Source organism: Bufo bufo, chromosome 1, assembly GCF_905171765.1.
Source record: "Bufo bufo chromosome 1, aBufBuf1.1, whole genome shotgun sequence".
NCBI lineage: Eukaryota > Metazoa > Chordata > Amphibia > Anura > Bufonidae > Bufo > Bufo bufo.
Window position 1 is genome coordinate 134,225,886 of NC_053389.1, and position 18,639 is coordinate 134,244,524.

Below are 18,639 nucleotides of genomic sequence, written 5' to 3' on the forward strand. Positions count from 1 at the left end.
AAATACGCTTATTGCACACGGCTCTTTCACACTTGCGTTGTCCGGATCCGTCGTGCACTCCATTTGCCGGAGGTGCCCGCCGGATCCGTAACAACGCAAGTGAACTGAAAGCATTTGAAGACTGATCGTCTTCAAAATGCGTTCAGTATTACTATGGCACCCAGGACGCTATTAAAGTCCTGGCTGCCATAGTAGTAGTGGGGAGCGGGGGAGCGGTATACTTACCGTCCGTGCGGCTCCCGGGGCGCTCCAGAATGATGTCAGAGCGCCCCATGCGCATGGATGACGTGATCCATACGACACGTCATCCATGAGCGTGGGGCGCCCTGACGTCACTCTGAAGAGCCCCGGGAGCCGCACGGACGGTAAGTATACTGCTCCCCCGCTCCCCACTACACTTTACCATGGCAACCAGGACTTTAGCGTCCCGGCAGCCATTCAGAAAAAGCTAAACGTCGGATCCGGTAATGCGCCGAAACGACGTTTAGCTTAAGGCCGGATCCGGATTAATGCCTTTCAATGGGCATTAATTCCGGATCCGGCCTTGCGGCAAGTGTTCAGGATTTTTGGCCGGAGCAAAAAGCGCAGCGAACTGAAGGCATCCTGATGCATCCTGAACGGATTTCTCTCCATTCTGAATGCATTGGGATAATCCTGATCAGGATTCTTCCGGCATAGAGCCCCGACGACGGAACTCTATGCCGGAACCCAACAACGCAAGTGGGAAAGAGCCCTTAACTGGGGAAAAAGTTGGTTCCTGCACATAAAAACAAACAATGTGCCATCTCTTTAAGGGCTCATGCACACGACCGTATGGCTTTATCAGTGTTTTGCGGTCCGTTTTTTAAGGATCCATTGTTCCGTTTTTTGTTTCCGTTATGTTTTCGTTTCCTTTCCGTTCCATTTTTCCGTATGCCATATACAGTATACAGTAATTACATATAAAAAATTGGGCTGGGCATAACATTTTCAATAGATGGTTCCGCAAAAACAGAACGGATACGGAAGACATACGGATGCATTTCCGTATGTGTTCCGTTTTTTTCGTGGACCCATTGACTTGAATAGAGCCAAGCACTGTGATTTGCGGACAAGAATAGGACATGTTATATCTTTTCACGGTACGGAAATGCTGAAACGGAATGCACACGGAGACACTTTTTTTGCTGAACCATTGAAATAAATGGTTCAGTATATGTACCGCATCAAAAAACGGCCAGTATACTGAACACAAAATACTGTCGTGTCCATGAGCCCTAAGGATTTCTGTGCAGCAGCCCGTATATGTGATTTGTGAACAGACCCACCGGCTCTGACTGTAAGACACATAGTACACTAACTGCCCCTATTATGTCCCTAAAGATGAAACCTGGCCTTCTACCTAGTAATTAAGTCTACCTAACTAAATATATATTCTTCACAATCCCTACACTGCCCCTGCAAGACCTTAAAATGGCTGGTTTGTGTGTCTAATTGGTGTCTGTCAGCGACGTGGCAGATATGTCTCATCACATCAGTGGCTGAGCTCACAATGGCTGTCAGAGCTAACATACAGCGTGATAGACCAGCCAATATCTTCCATCCTGATTGGCTGTCAGTTTGACTGTAAGGCATTGTGGGCAAACTGGCCAGTCGGGGCCCTGTCTGGGGTCACGTGATCCTCTGTCTTCATCCTTCCAGCCCTGTTTCCCTCACTAGTTCACTGAAGTTTAAATGTAAAATGGTGGACACCATTTTGCGTGATTCGTCGACAATTGCCAAAACTTTGGATTCAATTGGAAGAAGAATAAAAAAATTTTTTTGTGATGAATCCAATAAGTTTAGAATGTATTTGCTAATCTCTATATCTAAACTTCTGATCTATCTATCTATCATCTACAGTCGTGGCCAAAAGTTTTGAGAATGACACAAATATTAGTTTTCACAAAGTTTGCTGCTAAACTGCTTTTAGATCTTTGTTTCAGTTGTTTCTGTGATGTAGTGAAATATAATTACACGCACTTCATACGTTTCAAAGGCTTTTATCGACAATTACATGACATTTATGCAAAGAGTCAGTATTTGCAGTGTTGGCCCTTCTTTTTCAGGACCTCTGCAATTCGACTGGGCATGCTCTCAATCAACTTCTGGGCCAATTTCTGACTGATAGCAACCCATTCTTTCATAATCACTTCTTGGAGTTTGTCAGAATTAGTGGGTTTTTGTTTGTCCACCCGCCTCTTGAAGATTGACCACAAGTTCTCAATGGGATTAAGATCTGGGGAGTTTCCAGGCCATGGACCCAAAATGTCAACGTTTTGGTCCCCGAGCCACTTAGTTATCACTTTTGCTTTATGGCAAGGTGCTCCATCGTGCTGGAAAATGCATTGTTCTTCACCAAACTGTTGTTGGATTGTTGGAAGAAGTTGCTGTTGGAGGGTGTTTTGGTACCATTCTTTATTCATGGCTGTGTTTTTGGGCAAAATTGTGAGTGAGCCCACTCCCTTGGATGAGAAGCAACCCCACACATGAATGGTCTCAGGATGCTTTACTGTTGGCATGACACAGGACTGATGGTAGCGCTCACCTTTTCTTCTCTGGACAAGCCTTTTTCCAGATGCCCCAAAAAATCGGAAAGAGGCTTCATCGGAGAATATGACTTTGCCCCAGTCCTAAGCAGTCCATTCACCATACTTTCTGCAGAAGATCAATCTGTCCCTGTCACGGCGGACGGGATATAAGATACATAAATCAAAAACAAGTTTTCTAGGCGAGAAGCTGGGGATAAGGTCACCTCCTAGCTAATCCCTAACTGCTCTCCCTATTCTGCTTTGCCCACATTCAGACCTTGAAGGTAGGAATAATGTGTCCTCGTGCCTGGGCTGAGAATACCCTAGAATCCCTGAGATGGGGAAAGGGGAAAAAGGGACAGCCTGCTCCCTCAGAACCAGGAGGGGACAGACGACACACAAAAGCCAAGACAGCAAACTAAAGAAATAAGAAACCAACTTATCTTATCTGAGCCGGAAAAGCCAATCCTTCACTCCTTACTTCCACAGACTGACTGAGCTATAACCCGCACGGCCCCCTGGGAGTGAAAGTAATTTAAGCCAATGACCCCACCCAGAGCACCTGCACTGTTGGCACTCCGATCCCGCAGCTGAATCCTCTTTAGGAGACGATCCTGGCGCTTGCTGGACTTTCTTGGACGCCCTGAAGCCTTCTTAACAAGAATTTAACCTCTTTCCTTGAAGTTCTTGATGATCCTTTAAATTGTTGATTGAGGTGCAATCTTAGTAGCCACAATATCCTTGCCTGTGAAGCCATTTGTATGCAACACAATGATGGCTGCACGTGTTTCTTTGCAGGTCACCATGGTTAACAATGGAAGAACAATGATTTCAAGCATTACCCTCCTTTTAACATGTCAAGTCTGCCATTTTAACCCAATCAGCCTGACATAATGATCTCCAGCCTTGTGCTCGTCAACATTGTCACCTGAGTTAACAAGACGATTACTGAAATCATCTCAGCAGGTCCTTTAATGACAGCAATGAAATGCAGTGGAAAGGATTTTTTGGGATTAAGTTAATTTTCATGGCAAAGAAGGACTATGCAATTCATCTGATCACTCTTCATAACATTCTAGAGTATATGCAAATTGCTATTATAAAAACTTAAGCAGCAACTTTTCCAATTTCCAATATTTATCTAATTCTCAAAACTTTTGGCCACGACTGTATATATCTATTATCATCATTGATCTTTCTATCATCGATCTATACTTCTGATATCTCTATCTATCTATCTATCTATCTATCTATCTATCTATCTATCTATCATCTATCTATCTATCTATCTCATATATATCTCTCTCATATCTATCTATCTATCTATCTATCTATCTATCTATCATCTATCTCATATCTATCTCTCTCATATCTATCTATCTATCTATCTATCTATCTATCTATCATCTATCTATTTGTTTCATTGTGAGACATTGTTACGACAGCGCACTCCATGCTGTAAATAATATATGGAAGGTTTGTCTTGCAAATACACATGTCCGATAATTTCACCTGTCTGGCTTTATCTCTAAGGTGACCGGACCTCCAGCTTCATGCCGTATGTTTCTGAATAATTTAGACTGGAGGCATAGTCTTGCTCTATGCATTATTCACTTATGTTCCTGTTATGGGGGATGGGGTGGTGGTCTTCCTTTACCTGAACCTTCAGGCACTATGCAGCGTAGCCCAAGTGCAGGCTTTATACATCGGTCGGTCATCCTGAACCATCAGTATTAGGGCTCATGCACGTGAACGCATTTTTTGTCCGTTCCGTTTTTTTTGCTGGTCGTATGTGGAACCATTCATTTCAATGGGCCGCAAAAAAACGGAAATGACTTTGTGTGCATTCCTTATCCATATGTCCGAAAGTCCATTGTGCAAAAAAAAATGTCCTGTTCTTGTCTGTTTTGCGGACAAGGACAGACATTGTTAGAATGGATCTTCAAAAAAAAATGGATGTAGCACGGATGTCACACGGAGTTCATCTGTTTTTTTTTAGGGGGGATTCGTGTTTTGCGGACCGCAAAATACATACGGTCATGTGTATGAGCCCTTAGGCATAGGTAGCTTTTTTACTGACATTTTAGATCTTTCATGTCTTATAATAAGCAATCAATACATGGTTTGGAGGACGATACACGTGTACATTATATTCATTATTTGCTAGTTTTTCAATGGTTAATGATAATGAATAATGTATCCTTGCAAGTACATTGTACTATCATCTATGATAGACGAGTATATAGGTCAGTGATCTAAACAAGGTAATTTAGAATTTTGGGGGAAATTAGGTTAATTGCTATATTTCAGGATTGACTTGTAGAATATTTCTGTTCATGTGTATAGCGCTCTTAAAGGGAAACTACCAGGAGACTTATTTTACAGCCATTATTTTGGGTTGAATGCGTGAAATTTTTATATGTCCTGTGCCAAACGATCAGCTGGCTGGTTGTGCTCTGTCAGTATTATCATAGGGGCCGGGCGTTGGGCTTTACAGAGACCTGAATCCAGTTATCTAGCTAGCACACATAAGAAAATGAATGAAGATATAGGATTGCTTTGAAGCCCCGTGTCCCAGTAATAGCACTGACGGCGCACATGAGACATACTGTTATCATGAGTACAGAGATTCAACATCTCAGCACAAAAGTAAGATACTGAAGTGGGTTCTCAAACTTTTTGTTACATGGGTCCCCTAAAAATAAGCAGATCACAAGGTGTCTGACACTGATCTGCTGTGATCTATGGCAGAACCTGGCATGAAGTGTTCAGTTCCCCAGCAGCGCCACCTCAGGTGAAATGAAGCAGTGCACGGTGAAAATGGAAATGAGTGGGCAGTCTGTGTAATGCTCAGACGTGCCAGGTCCTCCACTCCTATGTGCAGCTTATTGATAAGGTATTTGAAAATGGGGTTTTAAAACAAAGTCTCCTTAAATGAGTTATCCCATAAATAATGTAAAAAATGAAAATCCGACATCATATAGTACATGACAAACTCATTCTAACAAACTTAGAACCAGCCCTGTACCTCACATGAGTCCAGAGCTTCTGCCATTCAGTTCTCCAGTTGCACTGCTAGATTTAGGCTACTTTCACAATAGTGGTAGCCTTCCGGCGGGGAAACAGCCTGCCATATCAGTGCTACCACTAGTGCACCGTGCCGCTGGAAGTCCGCTCCGGCCCCATTCACTATAATGGTTTGGCCGCAGCATGGCAAACAATCCAAAAGGCGGCCGGACAAAAACTGCAGCATATTGTAGTTTTACTCCGCCCGCCTCTCGGCATGTTTTCCGTGTTGCGGTCATACCTCCCCCATTATAGTGAAAATTGGGCCAGAGCGGAATTCTGGCGGCAAGGTGCACTAGCAGTAGCACGGATCCGGCAGGCTGTTCCGGCGGGGGAGGAGAAGGCTACCGCTAGTGTGAAAGTAGCCTTATTCCAAGCTGGTAGTTCAATTAGAAATGTATTCAGATCCAGCTACTGGTTTAAAACATTTTAAATCTTTTTAATGCATTTATTGCAGTCCTGATATTCTGGACCATGATGATTTGTGGTTGGGCAGGGCTTTCTCAGTCAACATGACCCTTTTCTCACCCATGTTTTCATACGTTCTGTAGAGCGTGGAACACCGCGTGTTGTCGAGGGATCCATCAGCAGACATGGAGCTGAAGCAACCAGACTCAGGAATGTCATCACCAAACACCACAATGTCTACGCAGCCGGCCCAGTTTGACATTGGTTCACCCTCAAGTACTCTGTCCAACTACGACTCCTATAATTCCAGCCAGTCAAGTGTGGGAGATAAGAAATTAAACCAGCATACAGGTCCAAGTAAGTAGTGCACCGACACTTTTATACCAACGTATATGGGGTCTGCATCTAATGAAAACAGACATTTTTTCAGCAATTATGTCACAGAGGGAAACTGTTCCTTCTATTATTTCTTAAAACCTCCATATACTTTAGTCCAAGGTATATGGGGAGCTCCTGATCGTCCCCAAACTGATCAGCGGAGAGAAGGATCTGGCAAGCAGATTTTTTTCACCTAATCCTTTTGTTCTGCCCGTAGATGATCACCCGCTAGAAGTGTCTGACAGCAGCTTTCTCATCTGTCCCCATTGACAACACATACTGTATATTCTCAGCTGAACTGAATGTGTATGTATGGGGGAGTCAGAGTCCATTGTTTGGCCAACAGCTATTGACTGTAACTTCTTGTCATGGGACCAGACTGTTACCCCGATATATCCCCGTTTTCACCCTGGCAGCCCCTCTGACATGAGCATTTCATGCTCCGATGTTCTCCTTTGCACTGCTCTGAATCGTGCAGGGCAAAGGCTTTTTCTGGAGATCCGGCGACGTACCGGGCTCTCTTAGGGTAAAGCTAGGCGGAGGCTTCCACCTAGCAGTGAGTTCGGTGATGTCACTGGCACTAATGGGCGGCTTTAGACAGCGCTAAAGCCTGCCCATCAGTGCCGGTGACATCACCTGGAACACTTCTAGGAGGAAGCCTCCGCCTAGCAGTGAAAAAAATATAAACAAACAGCCCTTGCCTTGCGCTGTATGAAATGCTCCAATGCTCATATCAGAGGGCCTGCCTGGGTGAAAATGGGGATATGTCTGGGTTCAGCTCTGAATCCGGAGAACCCCTTTAAGGCCCCTTTACACAGGAATCCACCAGATAATTGCTGATGAGCATTCATAGGAACACTTGTTGGCGATTTTCTGGTGGTGTAAAGGTACCCAATGAACGAGCGAAACGTTAATTAATAGGGTAATCGGATCATTTGTGTAGGCAAGGTAAGTCTGCATGGGGACAAGTGATGGCAGGAGCGATCGCTTCTCCCCATACTGTGGAGGAGATCGCTGCATGTAAATACGGTGGTCTCCATCACTGACGAGCAGGTGTGCTGTATAGATTGTCTGCCCATGTATCAACTTCTGCCTGATTCCTGGATTCTGTCCCTCTGCTGCCTGACCTGACTTGTGGCTAACCTTTGTATTGACTCTTGCCTGCCTGCCCTGTCCTCAGACTGTTTAACGGATTGCATATAATCTGCCTGCCTTGACCTCAGCCTTTCCCTGACTGTGGTTTTGCCTGGTCCCTCTGTGCCCCGCACTGGTTTCTCTGACCCCTGTGGGTCAGCCACACAGAGACTACTCCAGGAGGTAGCGGCCTAGTAATAACAATATAATAATCTTTATTTATATAGCACAGCGCTTTACAATTCAGGGGTTCATGTACATGGTCAAAAAAAAGCATAGCAACAGACAAGTCAATAATTACAACAAGAGGAATAAGGGCTCTGCTCGCAAGAGCTTAAAATCTATGAGGAGATAGGGGTGACACAAAAGGTAAAAGTGCTTTTTTTGTACAATAGCGCAGCCATCTTGGGAAAATAGGGGAGCTTCATGAGCCAGTCAGCAGCTGATATCTGTAGTGCTTCTGGGTGTGTGGGTTGCGGTGGAGAGTTTGTCGGAGGTTTAGGTTCAGAAAATAATGATAAATGGGCTATATATGAAGAAGTTAGATTAGGGGATGTGATAGGCCACCCTAAAAAGATGTGTTTTAAGAGACCGCCTAAAACTGTGTATATTGTTATTTAAGCTACTGTAATTTCTTTGGGTAGGGCATTCCTGTAACGGGGTACCGAAGGTACACTCGGTCCCCCATTACCCGCAGACCTGTTGCTTAGCTTTGGGAATGAGGATCTGTGTTTGACCTCATTCCCAGGGCGGCTTTACTAGCTGGGTGGCTCCCTGCTCCTAAGTCTGCCTTGAGCGCCGAGCTGATCACTCGGTGCTCAACTGGTTGGTCTGTCGGTCATGTGACGCTGGCCACGTCACATGACCCTCACTCCCCACTATAAATACAGGCAGCCTGCTAGTCACAGGTTTGCCTGTTAATGTCTAGGTTCCTGGCTATTTGTTGGACTACTGAATACTCACCTGATTCCGTTCCCTGACAATCCTTTGCCTGCTCCTCCTGTACTGCGCATCCGTCCTGGTATTGTGACCTCGGCTCCCACCTGACTACTCTCTTAGGACTCCTCTTGTACTTCTCTGCTCTCCTGGTATTTGACCCCGGCTTCTCCTGACCATTCTTTGCTTAACCCTTTGTACTGCGTAGCTCTCTTGGTTCTGACCCGGTCCGTTCATGTTCCGTATTTTGTCTTGTCTGTCTTCCCTGCACGTATCCTAAGTTAGGGACTGTCGTCCAGTTGTCCCCTGTCATCAGTACTCGTGAGGCAAGTAGGCAGGGCCAGGGGTGAGGGTGGAGCGCAGTGGTCACTATCCCTCCCCCTGTGTGTGTGTGGACGTGACCGTTACAATTCCAGAGAATTGGTGCAGCTTGGGAGAAGTCTTGAAGCCAGGAGTGAAAGGTTTGGATTATGGTGGATGTCAGTCATAAACGCTTGCAGAGCGTAGAGCACGGGTAGAGTGGTAGACAGAAATGAGGGAAGAGATGTAGGGGGGTAGCCTAGTGGCTCCCACTGCCGTATGCTATGGCCATGGAGCCGGCTGGCCCACGATGGGTCTACATAGGGTGTATAAGTAACTAACCAGTCAGCATCATTTCCAGGAGAAAACCTTGTAGTATCTGAATATTACTTCAGCCGGCCTAGATGCTTTGACTTCTTTCGCTTCAGTATCACCACCTCAGGCCGCAACATCTGCACCGTCACCTCCGCCAGCCGCAGTCTCTGGCGGCTCCAGTCTGCAACTGCCACTTTTCCAGTGCTATGAAGGGGATCAACACACAATCTATTTTTGAGCTACAGGCCCCAATCACTCAGTTCAAAATAGCATTTTTGGTCTCTCTCCTGACTGGTGATACACTCGCCTGGTCCACTCCCCTCTGAGAATGCAACTACCGAGTCTTTGAGGAAGACTTGGTCAGGTTCAACCTCATGGTTGGGCAGTATGCCATTCAATTTTGCACGCTTGCCACAGAACTATCATGAAACAATGAGAGCTTGGTGGCAGCTTTCTGGGAGGGTCTGTCTGGATTCATATACTGTAGGATCAATTAGCAGGTTATGACGTCCCATCCTCATTGGATGACCTTACCACCTTAGCCACCCTCATAGACCTCCACTTCAGGTAACGTCTCAAGCTATCTGTGCGTGAAAAGAGACCTTCTAGACTGGCACCTTCATTTCAGAAGCTACTCCCTCAGCTTCACCCTAGGAACCCATGCAGGTGGAAAGTGTCAGACTGTCAGAAGAGGAGCACCAGCACAGTAACGACCTGTAGGCAGGAAACTCCTGTGCCTAGGTTGGTTGGAGAGACGACTCTGGGCGAGAATACTTACTCTCCAAAACATGCAATTACTGTCATACAGCAATGCCCAGTAACTGAACAGGCCTTGGTGGATTCCTGTTCAGCAGGTAACTTCCTGCAGCAGGCCTTAGTGATCAGGCACTGCATACTCGCTGTTCACCTATAAAAGTGCTTGGTGGTAACATCTGTTAATGGAGTGCTTCTCCCAGAACATATCCACCGCGACCTTGGGTCTCCATGGTGGCTGGAGCTGACCACTTTTCTTCTATAACAGTCTCTACATACAGGAATATAACCGCTCTAATATTGTCTCCTGTGTACAAGAACATGACTACTAATATACTGCTCCTTATGTACAAGATTATGGATTTGTACAGGAACAAGAGTTCTTATATCTGGCTGGGATTGGCCCACCCTCCATTTGAACTTCCTTTAGATATTTTCCTTGAATCTACAGTATTTACATACCGCTTCCTTGGCACAGCATTACATGTCCTGTGAGCAAAGTCTAAATGGCCCCGATTGTTTTACTATACCGAATATTTATGGCAGCCTCTCTCTTCCTATCTGCATGGGGTGAACATTCAGGAAGTTTTTCTTAGCTGAGCAAACTTATTGGGGCAAATTAGGTAATGTGGTTGATCTTAGATCTTGTCTACCCCAGAATCACAAAAAGTTTAGCAGTGTTGGATTTTTTTTTTTAGATTTTCATGTGGTGGCTACTTGTGAGCTGCGCTGCGACCACATTCATTTCCATTATGTTATGAGGTTGCAGAAAAGTCACCTTTTTACTCCAGCCTAATTATGTTTTTAATATCAATGGGTCCAATATTCTGTGCTGATTGATTTCTTATGGGAACTATAATATTGATGAGCCCTCCTTAGGAAAGGCCATTAAAATGTGGTTATGAGGGTCCATATATGGGCTCTCTCAGGGGCCCCATAGCTTCTTTATTGGTGTTTATATCTTGATCCTTATTGCATACTTATTCCTGATATCGGTGTAAATTGCATATCATTCTCTGCTGCAAGCCGTTTCACTGGTGGCCCAGTACAGACCAAGACACCTATAAAGTATGTTAATGATGACATCACCGATCCTGTCATGCAGGATTGCCATGTTTTCAGCTATTTCACATACAACTCTAGAAGAGACTAGTCCGCCCACACTACACTTCCGTGATCCATCTCCTAAGGTTTCACCTGTATTATATATAAATGCCAGTCTGTCATTTCATCTGCTTTCCAGGATTATCACGTAATCCGTTTTTCTTTTTACCAAAGGCTTGTGTTTCAAATAAATCTCGGAGAAAAATTAGATATATAACAATAGTATAAGTGTCCGTGAATGTGAATATTAGCCTAGAGATTGGACCATTTTAAAATGTAGCTTTTATTGGTTCAATTTAAAAAGCGAAAAGTATCACCCTATGATAACTGGGTGACCGAAAAACAAATATATCGGGACAGGATATCGCCCAGCTACCACCGTGAATTGGTGCAAAAAAATAAATAAGATGTAAGTGGTGCAAATTACAAGGGCACTTATGACATTAATGAGAGGTGTGGGATATAGGGAAAAGGTGAGGGCACTTATTAGGGGTGCTGGGGATGGTTCTCTCCCTGTACCCGCCCTAGGTTAACCCTTTGCCCAGGGATGATCCCTGATGGTGGGATCACCCTGTCCCCGTACCTGCCCTGTCTGGCCCTGTACAACCCTGTACCTTGGGAATTTAGCACATATACTGATGTTAATTTTAACATTGTTTCAAATGCAATATACTAATACGTCAAGGCACACGTATGGTGTGACACGAGTTCATTTCTTATTTATTGATGTCACTACTTTATTTCCATCATAAGGTAATTACTGAAATCAGGCATTAGGAGGTTAGAAAAAAAGTATCAAATTTTTGTTTTTCTTTCCCAAAACAGCACCACCTTTTACCGCAGGTTAGATCTGGTATTGCGGCAAATGCATATTCAAGTGAATAAAGTTGAGCTGCAGTACCAGACAAAGCCTATAGTCACAAATGGCAGTTTTATGCATAGTTCCTAAGAAAAAAACCTTATTTTATGTATCTCTATCTAAACTAAGTGATTATTATGGGTAGGATTACAGCACACCTGGTTATCATCCATCTGTCCTGCCTAAAGTGAACCATATACATAAGATAACATATATAGATCTCCATATACACTCACCTAAAGAATTATTAGGAACACCATACTAATACGGTGTTGGACCCCCTTTTGCCTTCAGAACTGCCTTAATTCTACGTGGCATTGATTCAACAAGGTGCTGATAGCATTCTTTAGAAATGTTGGCCCATATTGATAGGATAGCATCTTGCAGTTGATGGAGATTTGAGGGATGCACATCCAGGGCACGAAGCTCCCGTTCCACCACATCCCAAAGATGCTCTATTGGGTTGAGATCTGGTGACTGTGGGGGCCATTTTAGTACAGTGAACTCATTGTCATGTTCAAGAAACCAATTTGAAATGATTCGAGCTTTGTGACATGGTGCATTATCCTGCTGGAAGTAGCCATCAGAGGATGGATACATGTTCTCATTCTGTTTACGCCAAATTCGGACTCTACCATTTGAATGTCTCAACAGAAATCGAGACTCATCAGACCAGGCAACATTTTTCCAGTCTTCAACAGTCCAATTTTGGTGAGCTCGTGCAAATTGTAGCCTCTTTTTCCTATTTGTAGTGGAGATGAGTGGTACCCGGTGGGGTCTTCTGCTGTTGTAGCCCATCCACCTCAAGGTTGTGCGTGTTGTGGCTTTACAAATGCTTTGCTGCATACCTCGGTTGTAACGAGTGGTTATTTCAGTCAACGTTGCTCTTCTATCAGCTTGAATCAGTCGGCCCATTCTCCTCTGACCTCTAGCATCCACAAGGCATTTTTGCCCACAGGACTGCCGCATACTGGATGTTTTCCCCTTTTCACACCATTCTTTGTAAACCCTAGAAATGGTTGTGCGTAAAAAATCCCAGTAACTGAGCAGATTGTGAAATACTCAGACCGGCCCGTCTGGCACCAACAACCATGCCACATTCAAAATTGCTTAAATCACCTTTCTTTCCCATTCTGACATTCAGTTTGGAGTTCAGGAGATTGTCTTGACCAGGACCACCCCCCTAAATGCATTGAAGCAACTGCCATGTGATTGGTTGACTAGATAATTGCATTAATGAGAAATAGAACAGGTGTTCCTAATAATTCTTTAGGTGAGTGTGGCCAAGCATGCATGTGTTGTTTATAGGAGAAAGCTGCTGCCAGACATCTCTGAGGGGTGGGTGGCTTATCGCCCCGAAAAGAAAAGGATCAGACATGTTGAAATCCAATATGTCCAATCCTTATCTCCGCTGATATTATTCCATTGGGAACAGTCGGCATTAGATAGCCGGCCATCTCAGTTGTCCAAAGAGAACAAACTTTCATTGTTTCCATGAAAAGAAATTATCATTAATCAAACTAGGTGTTCATAATCTCTGTGCCCAGCGTCACTTTAATTCAGTGTTTCAGTTTACACTATTGGGGTCATTTATCACACTGGTGTAAAGTAGAACTGGCTTAGTTGCCCATAGCAACCAATCAGATTCCACCTTTCATTTTTGACAGCTCCTTTGGAAAATGAAAGGTAGAATCTGATTGGTTGCTATGGGCCACTAAGCCAGTTCTACTTTACACCTGTTTGATAAATGACCCCCTAAATTTTTCAATTTTGTTTCCCACCCAGGGCCCCCGGAAACTGCCATCACAGATATGCAGACATATATGGACATGTTGAATCCTGAAGTCGATCCTAGTGGCAGTAAGAAAATGGAACCAACCACCAACCCTCCACCGCCTCCTCCAGCCTTCCCGCCACCTCCTCCACCGGCACCTGATGCTTTGCTCCCACCACCCCCATGCTATCCTGCGCCAAACCCTCCTGAAGGTCAACACACATCAGAGATCTATGTACAGGCAAAGAACAACCTCCGACATGTCGAGAGCGAGGTACTAAATGAAGAGGTAATGTCTGAGCTGAAATTTCAGTCTCCCAGGGATACCACAATTTTGCCTATACGAATGACATGTGAATTTGCAAATGTTCCACTTTTTTTTTATTTATTTTTTTCCATGCCCTTATCTATACTTAAAAATAAAATCCACTTTTTACACTGGCCACTAGGCCTACAATATGTCAAGACTTCCAGTTCTTTGAGAGCATCCTTGTGGGCTATAAACACAATAGACAGAAGGCGACTCATTAATCTTTAGGGGAGAGTTTTCTAGGCCTGCGCTGTGACCGGTACAGAGGTCAGGAGGGAGTAGATAAGCTGTAATATCACCTATTTTGCAAGGTAACTCCTGTGTTATCTATACAGAAGTGATGTCTGCCATTGTAATTCTGCCTGTGTTGATAGTGAGATGGTTACTGGAAAGTTACCTGAACAGGAAGTCTTGACATGTTATTAGGCCTAAATGCACGATTTTAGATTTATCCTTTATATAGATAGGGACATAGGAAATGAAAGCAAAAATCACCCAAAAATGTTTAAGATAAAAACAATAGGTCATCTTATTATATATAAACAATAGGTCATTTTCTGATGACTCGTTGCTAGGGATGAGCGAACCCGAACTGTATAGTTCGGGTTCGTACCGAATTTTGGGGTGTCCGTGACACGGACCCGAACCCGAACATTTTCGTAAAAGTCTGAGTTCGGGTTCGGTGTTCGGCGCTTTCTTGGCGCTTTTTGAAAGGCTGCTTTCAAAAAAAGCAGCCAATCAACAAGCATCATACTACTTGCCCCAAGAGGCCATCACAGCCTTGCCTACTATTGGCATGGCTGTGATTGGCCAGTGCAGCATGTGACCCAGCCTCTATATAAGCTTGGGTCACGTAGCGCTGCATGTCACTCTGCTGATACAAGTGTAGGAAGAGGTTGCAGCTGCGACGTTAGGGCGAGATTAGGCAGTAATTAACTCCTCCAAAAGACTTCATTCAGTGATCGATCTACAGCTGTGGATCATTGAACTGCTGCTATTCAATTGCTCAGTGTTTTTAGGCTGCCCAGAGCGTTTGTCAGTCACTTTTTTCTGGGGTGATCGGCGACCATTTTGTGGCTTGCTTGTGCGCCAGCACAAGCTGCCACCAAGTACATTTAACCATCAATAGTGTGGTTATTTTTTGCTATATCCTACATCAGGGTCAACCTTTCATCAAGTGCATTTAACCATCAATAGTGTGGTTATTTTTTGGCCATATACTACATCAGGGGCAAGTTGAGCCTGTCACCCAGCGCCTAAAAAATAGGCCTCACATTTATATTAATCCAAATCTGTCATTACTGCTTTAGCTGGTCAAGTTATTTAGTGTCCGTCAAAGCACAGTTTTTGTTCTGGGTTGAAAAACAATTCCCAAATTTGCAATTCTCAAAATTAGTGGTTTCTGCTGTATCAGGCCTACTTTAAATCTATCCCTAAAAGGGTATATTAGATTCAAGGTGCTGATAGGGTAATTCTCAAGAACTTCACACACACGCTACAGTGCAGATCCAAGTCTAATTCTGTCCGTAAATGTATACCTGTCACCCAGCGCCTAAATAATAGGCCTCAAATTTATATTCAGCTAAATCTGTCATTACTGCTGTGCCTGTATTAGTGTAATACGGTACCTAAATAGATAGCCAGATAGTGTTAGGTGTCTGTAAAAAAAGGCCTGAATTTTAATTCAATACATTGGCCCGAATAATATTTTTCTTATTGTGGTGAACGGTAACAATGAGGAAAACATCTAGTAAGGGACGCGGACATGGTCGTGGTGGTGTTAGTAGACCCTCTGGTGCTGGGAGAGGACGTGGCCGTTCTGCCACAGCCACACGTCCTAGTGAACCAACTACCTCAGGTCCCAGTAGCCAGCAGAATTTACAGCGATATTTTGTGGGGCCCAATGCCGTTCTAAGGATGGTAAGGCCTGAGCAGGTACAGGCATTAGTCAATTGGGTGGCCGACAGTGGATCCAGCACGTTCACATTATCTCCCACCCAGTCTTCTGCAGAAAGCGCACAGATGGCGCATGAAAACCAAGCCCATCAGTCTGTCACATCACCCCCATGCATATCAGGGAAACTGTCTGAGCCTCAAGTTATGCAGCAGTCTCTTATGCTGTTTGAAGACTCTGCTGGCAGGGTTTCCCAAGGGCATCCACCTAGCCCTTCCCCAGGGGTGGAAGAGATAGAATGCACTAACGCACAACCGCTTATGTTTCCTGATGATGAGGACATGGGAATACCACCTCAGCACGTCTCTGATGATGACGAAACACAGGTGCCAACTGCTGCGTCTTTCTGCAGTGTGCAGACTGAACAGGAGGTCAGGGATCAAGACTGGGTGGAAGACGATTCAGGGGACGATGAGGTCCTAGACCCCACATGGAATGAAGGTCGTGCCACTGACTTTCACAGTTCGGAGGAAGAGGCAGTGGTGAGACCGAGCCAACAGCGTAGCAAAAGACAAAGAGGGAGCAGTGGGCAAAAGCAAAACACCCACCGCCAAGAGACTCCGCCTGCTACTGACCGCCGCCATCTGGGACCGAGCACCCCAAAGGCAGCTTCAAGGAGTTCCCTGGCATGGCACTTCTTCAAACAATGTGCTGACGACAAGACCCGAGTGGTTTGCACGCTGTGCCATCAGAGCCTGAAGCGAGGCATTAACGTTCTGAACCTTAGCACAACCTGCATGACCAGGCACCTGCATGCAAAGCATGAACTGCAGTGGAGTAAACACCTTAAAAACAAGGAAGTCACTCAGGCTCCCCCTGCTACCTCTTCTGCTGCTGCCGCCTCGGCCTCTTCCTCCGCCTCTGGAGGAACGTTGGCACCTGCCGCCCAGCAAACGTGGGATGTACCACCAACACCACCACCTGCGTCACCAAGCATCTCAACCATGTCACACGGCAGCGTTCAGCTCTCCATCTCACAAACATTTGAGAGAAAGCGTAAATTCCCACCTAGCCACCCTCGATCCCTGGCCCTGAATGCCAGCATTTCTAAACTACTGGCCTATGAAATGCTGTCATTTAGGCTGGTGGACACAGACAGCTTCAAACAGCTCATGTCGCTTGCTGTCCCACAGTATGTTGTTCCCAGCCGTCACTACTTCTCCAAGAGAGCCGTGCCTTCCCTGCACAACCAAGTATCCGATAAAATCAAGTGTGCACTGCGCAACGCCATCTGTGGCAAGGTCCACCTAACCACAGATACGTGGACCAGTAAGCACGGCCAGGGACGCTATATCTCCCTAACTGCACACTGGGTAAATGTAGTGGCGGCTGGGCCCCAGGCGGAGAGCTGTTTGGCGCACGTCCTTCCGCCGCCAAGGATCGCAGGGCAACATTCTTTGCCTCCTGTCTCCTCCTCCTCCTACTCAGCTTCCTCCTCCTCTTCTTCCACCTGCTCATCCAGTCAGCACACACCTTCACCACCAACTTCAGCACAGCCCGGGGTAAACGTCAGCAGGCCGTTCTGAAACTCATATGTTTGGGGGACAGGCCCCACACCGCACAGGAGTTGTGGGGGGGTATAGAACAACAGACCGACGAGTGGTTGCTGCCGGTGAGCCTCAAGCCCGGCCTGGTGGTGTGCGATAATGGGCGAAATCTCGTTGCAGCTCTGGGACTAGCCGGTTTGACGCACATCCCTTGCCTGGCGCATGTGCTGAATTTGGTGGTGCAGAAGTTCATTCACAACTACCCGACATGTCAGAGCTGCTGCATAAAGTGCGGGCCGTCTGTTCGCGCTTCCGGCGTTCACATCCTGCCGCTGCTCGCCTGTCTGCGCTACAGCGTAACTTCGGCCTTCCCGCTCACCGCCTCATATGCGACGTGCCCACCAGGTGGAACATGCTGGACAGACTGTGCGAGCAGCAGCAGGCCATAGTGGAGTTTCAGCTGCAGCACGCACGGGTCAGTCGCACTGCGGAACAGCACCACTTCACCACCAATGACTGGGCCTCCATGCGAGACCTGTGTGCCCTGTTGCGCTGTTTCGAGTACTCCACCAACATGGCCAGTGGCGATGACGCCGTTATCAGCGTTACAATACCGCTTCTATGTCTCCTTGAGAAAACACTTAGGGCGATGATGGAAGAGGAGGTGGCCCAGGAGGAGGAGGAGGAAGAGGGGTCATTTTTAGCACTTTCAGGCCAGTCTCTTCAAAGTGACTCAGAGGGAGGTTTTTTGCAACAGCAGAGGCCAGGTACAAATGTGGCCAGACAGGGCCCACTACTGGAGGATGAGGAGGAGGTGGAGGAGGATGAGGATGAAGCAGGTTCACAGCGGGCTGGCACCCAACGCAGCTCGGGCCCATCACTGGTGCGTGGCTGGGGGGAAACGCAGGACGATGACGATACGCCTCCCACAGAGGACAGCTTGTCCTTACCTCTGGGCAGCCTGGCACACATGAGCGACTTCATGCTGCAGTGCCTGCGCAACGACAGCAGAGTTGCCCACATTTTAACGTGTGCGGACTACTGGGTTGCCACCCTGCTGGATCCACGGTACAAAGACAATGTGCCCACCTTACTTCATGCACTGGAGCGTGATAGTAAGATGCGCGAGTACAAGCGCACGTTGGTAGACGCGCTACTGAGAGCATTCCCAAATGTCACAGGGGAACAAGTGGAAGCCCAAGGCGAAGGCAGAGGAGGAGCAAGAGGTCGCCAACGGAGCTGTGTCACGGCCAGCTCCTCTGAGGGCAGGGTTAGCATGGCAGAGATGTGGAAAAGTTTTGTCACCACGCCA

General features: G+C 46.0%; 1 protein-coding gene across 2 annotated transcripts in view; it reads left to right on the forward strand.

Moving 5' to 3' along the window:
• The window catches only part of ESPN (espin), a 257,573-nt gene that overhangs the window by 126,929 nt on the left and 112,005 nt on the right, over window positions 1-18,639 (forward strand). For both annotated transcript variants that reach the window (XM_040429692.1, XM_040429684.1), the window contains exons 6-9: window positions 6,167-6,343; window positions 8,081-8,090; window positions 12,596-12,610; window positions 13,588-13,865. In XM_040429692.1, coding sequence (XP_040285626.1) covers window positions 6,167-6,343; window positions 8,081-8,090; window positions 12,596-12,610; window positions 13,588-13,865 — 480 coding nt within the window. The remainder of the gene's footprint in view (window positions 1-6,166; window positions 6,344-8,080; window positions 8,091-12,595; window positions 12,611-13,587; window positions 13,866-18,639) is intronic.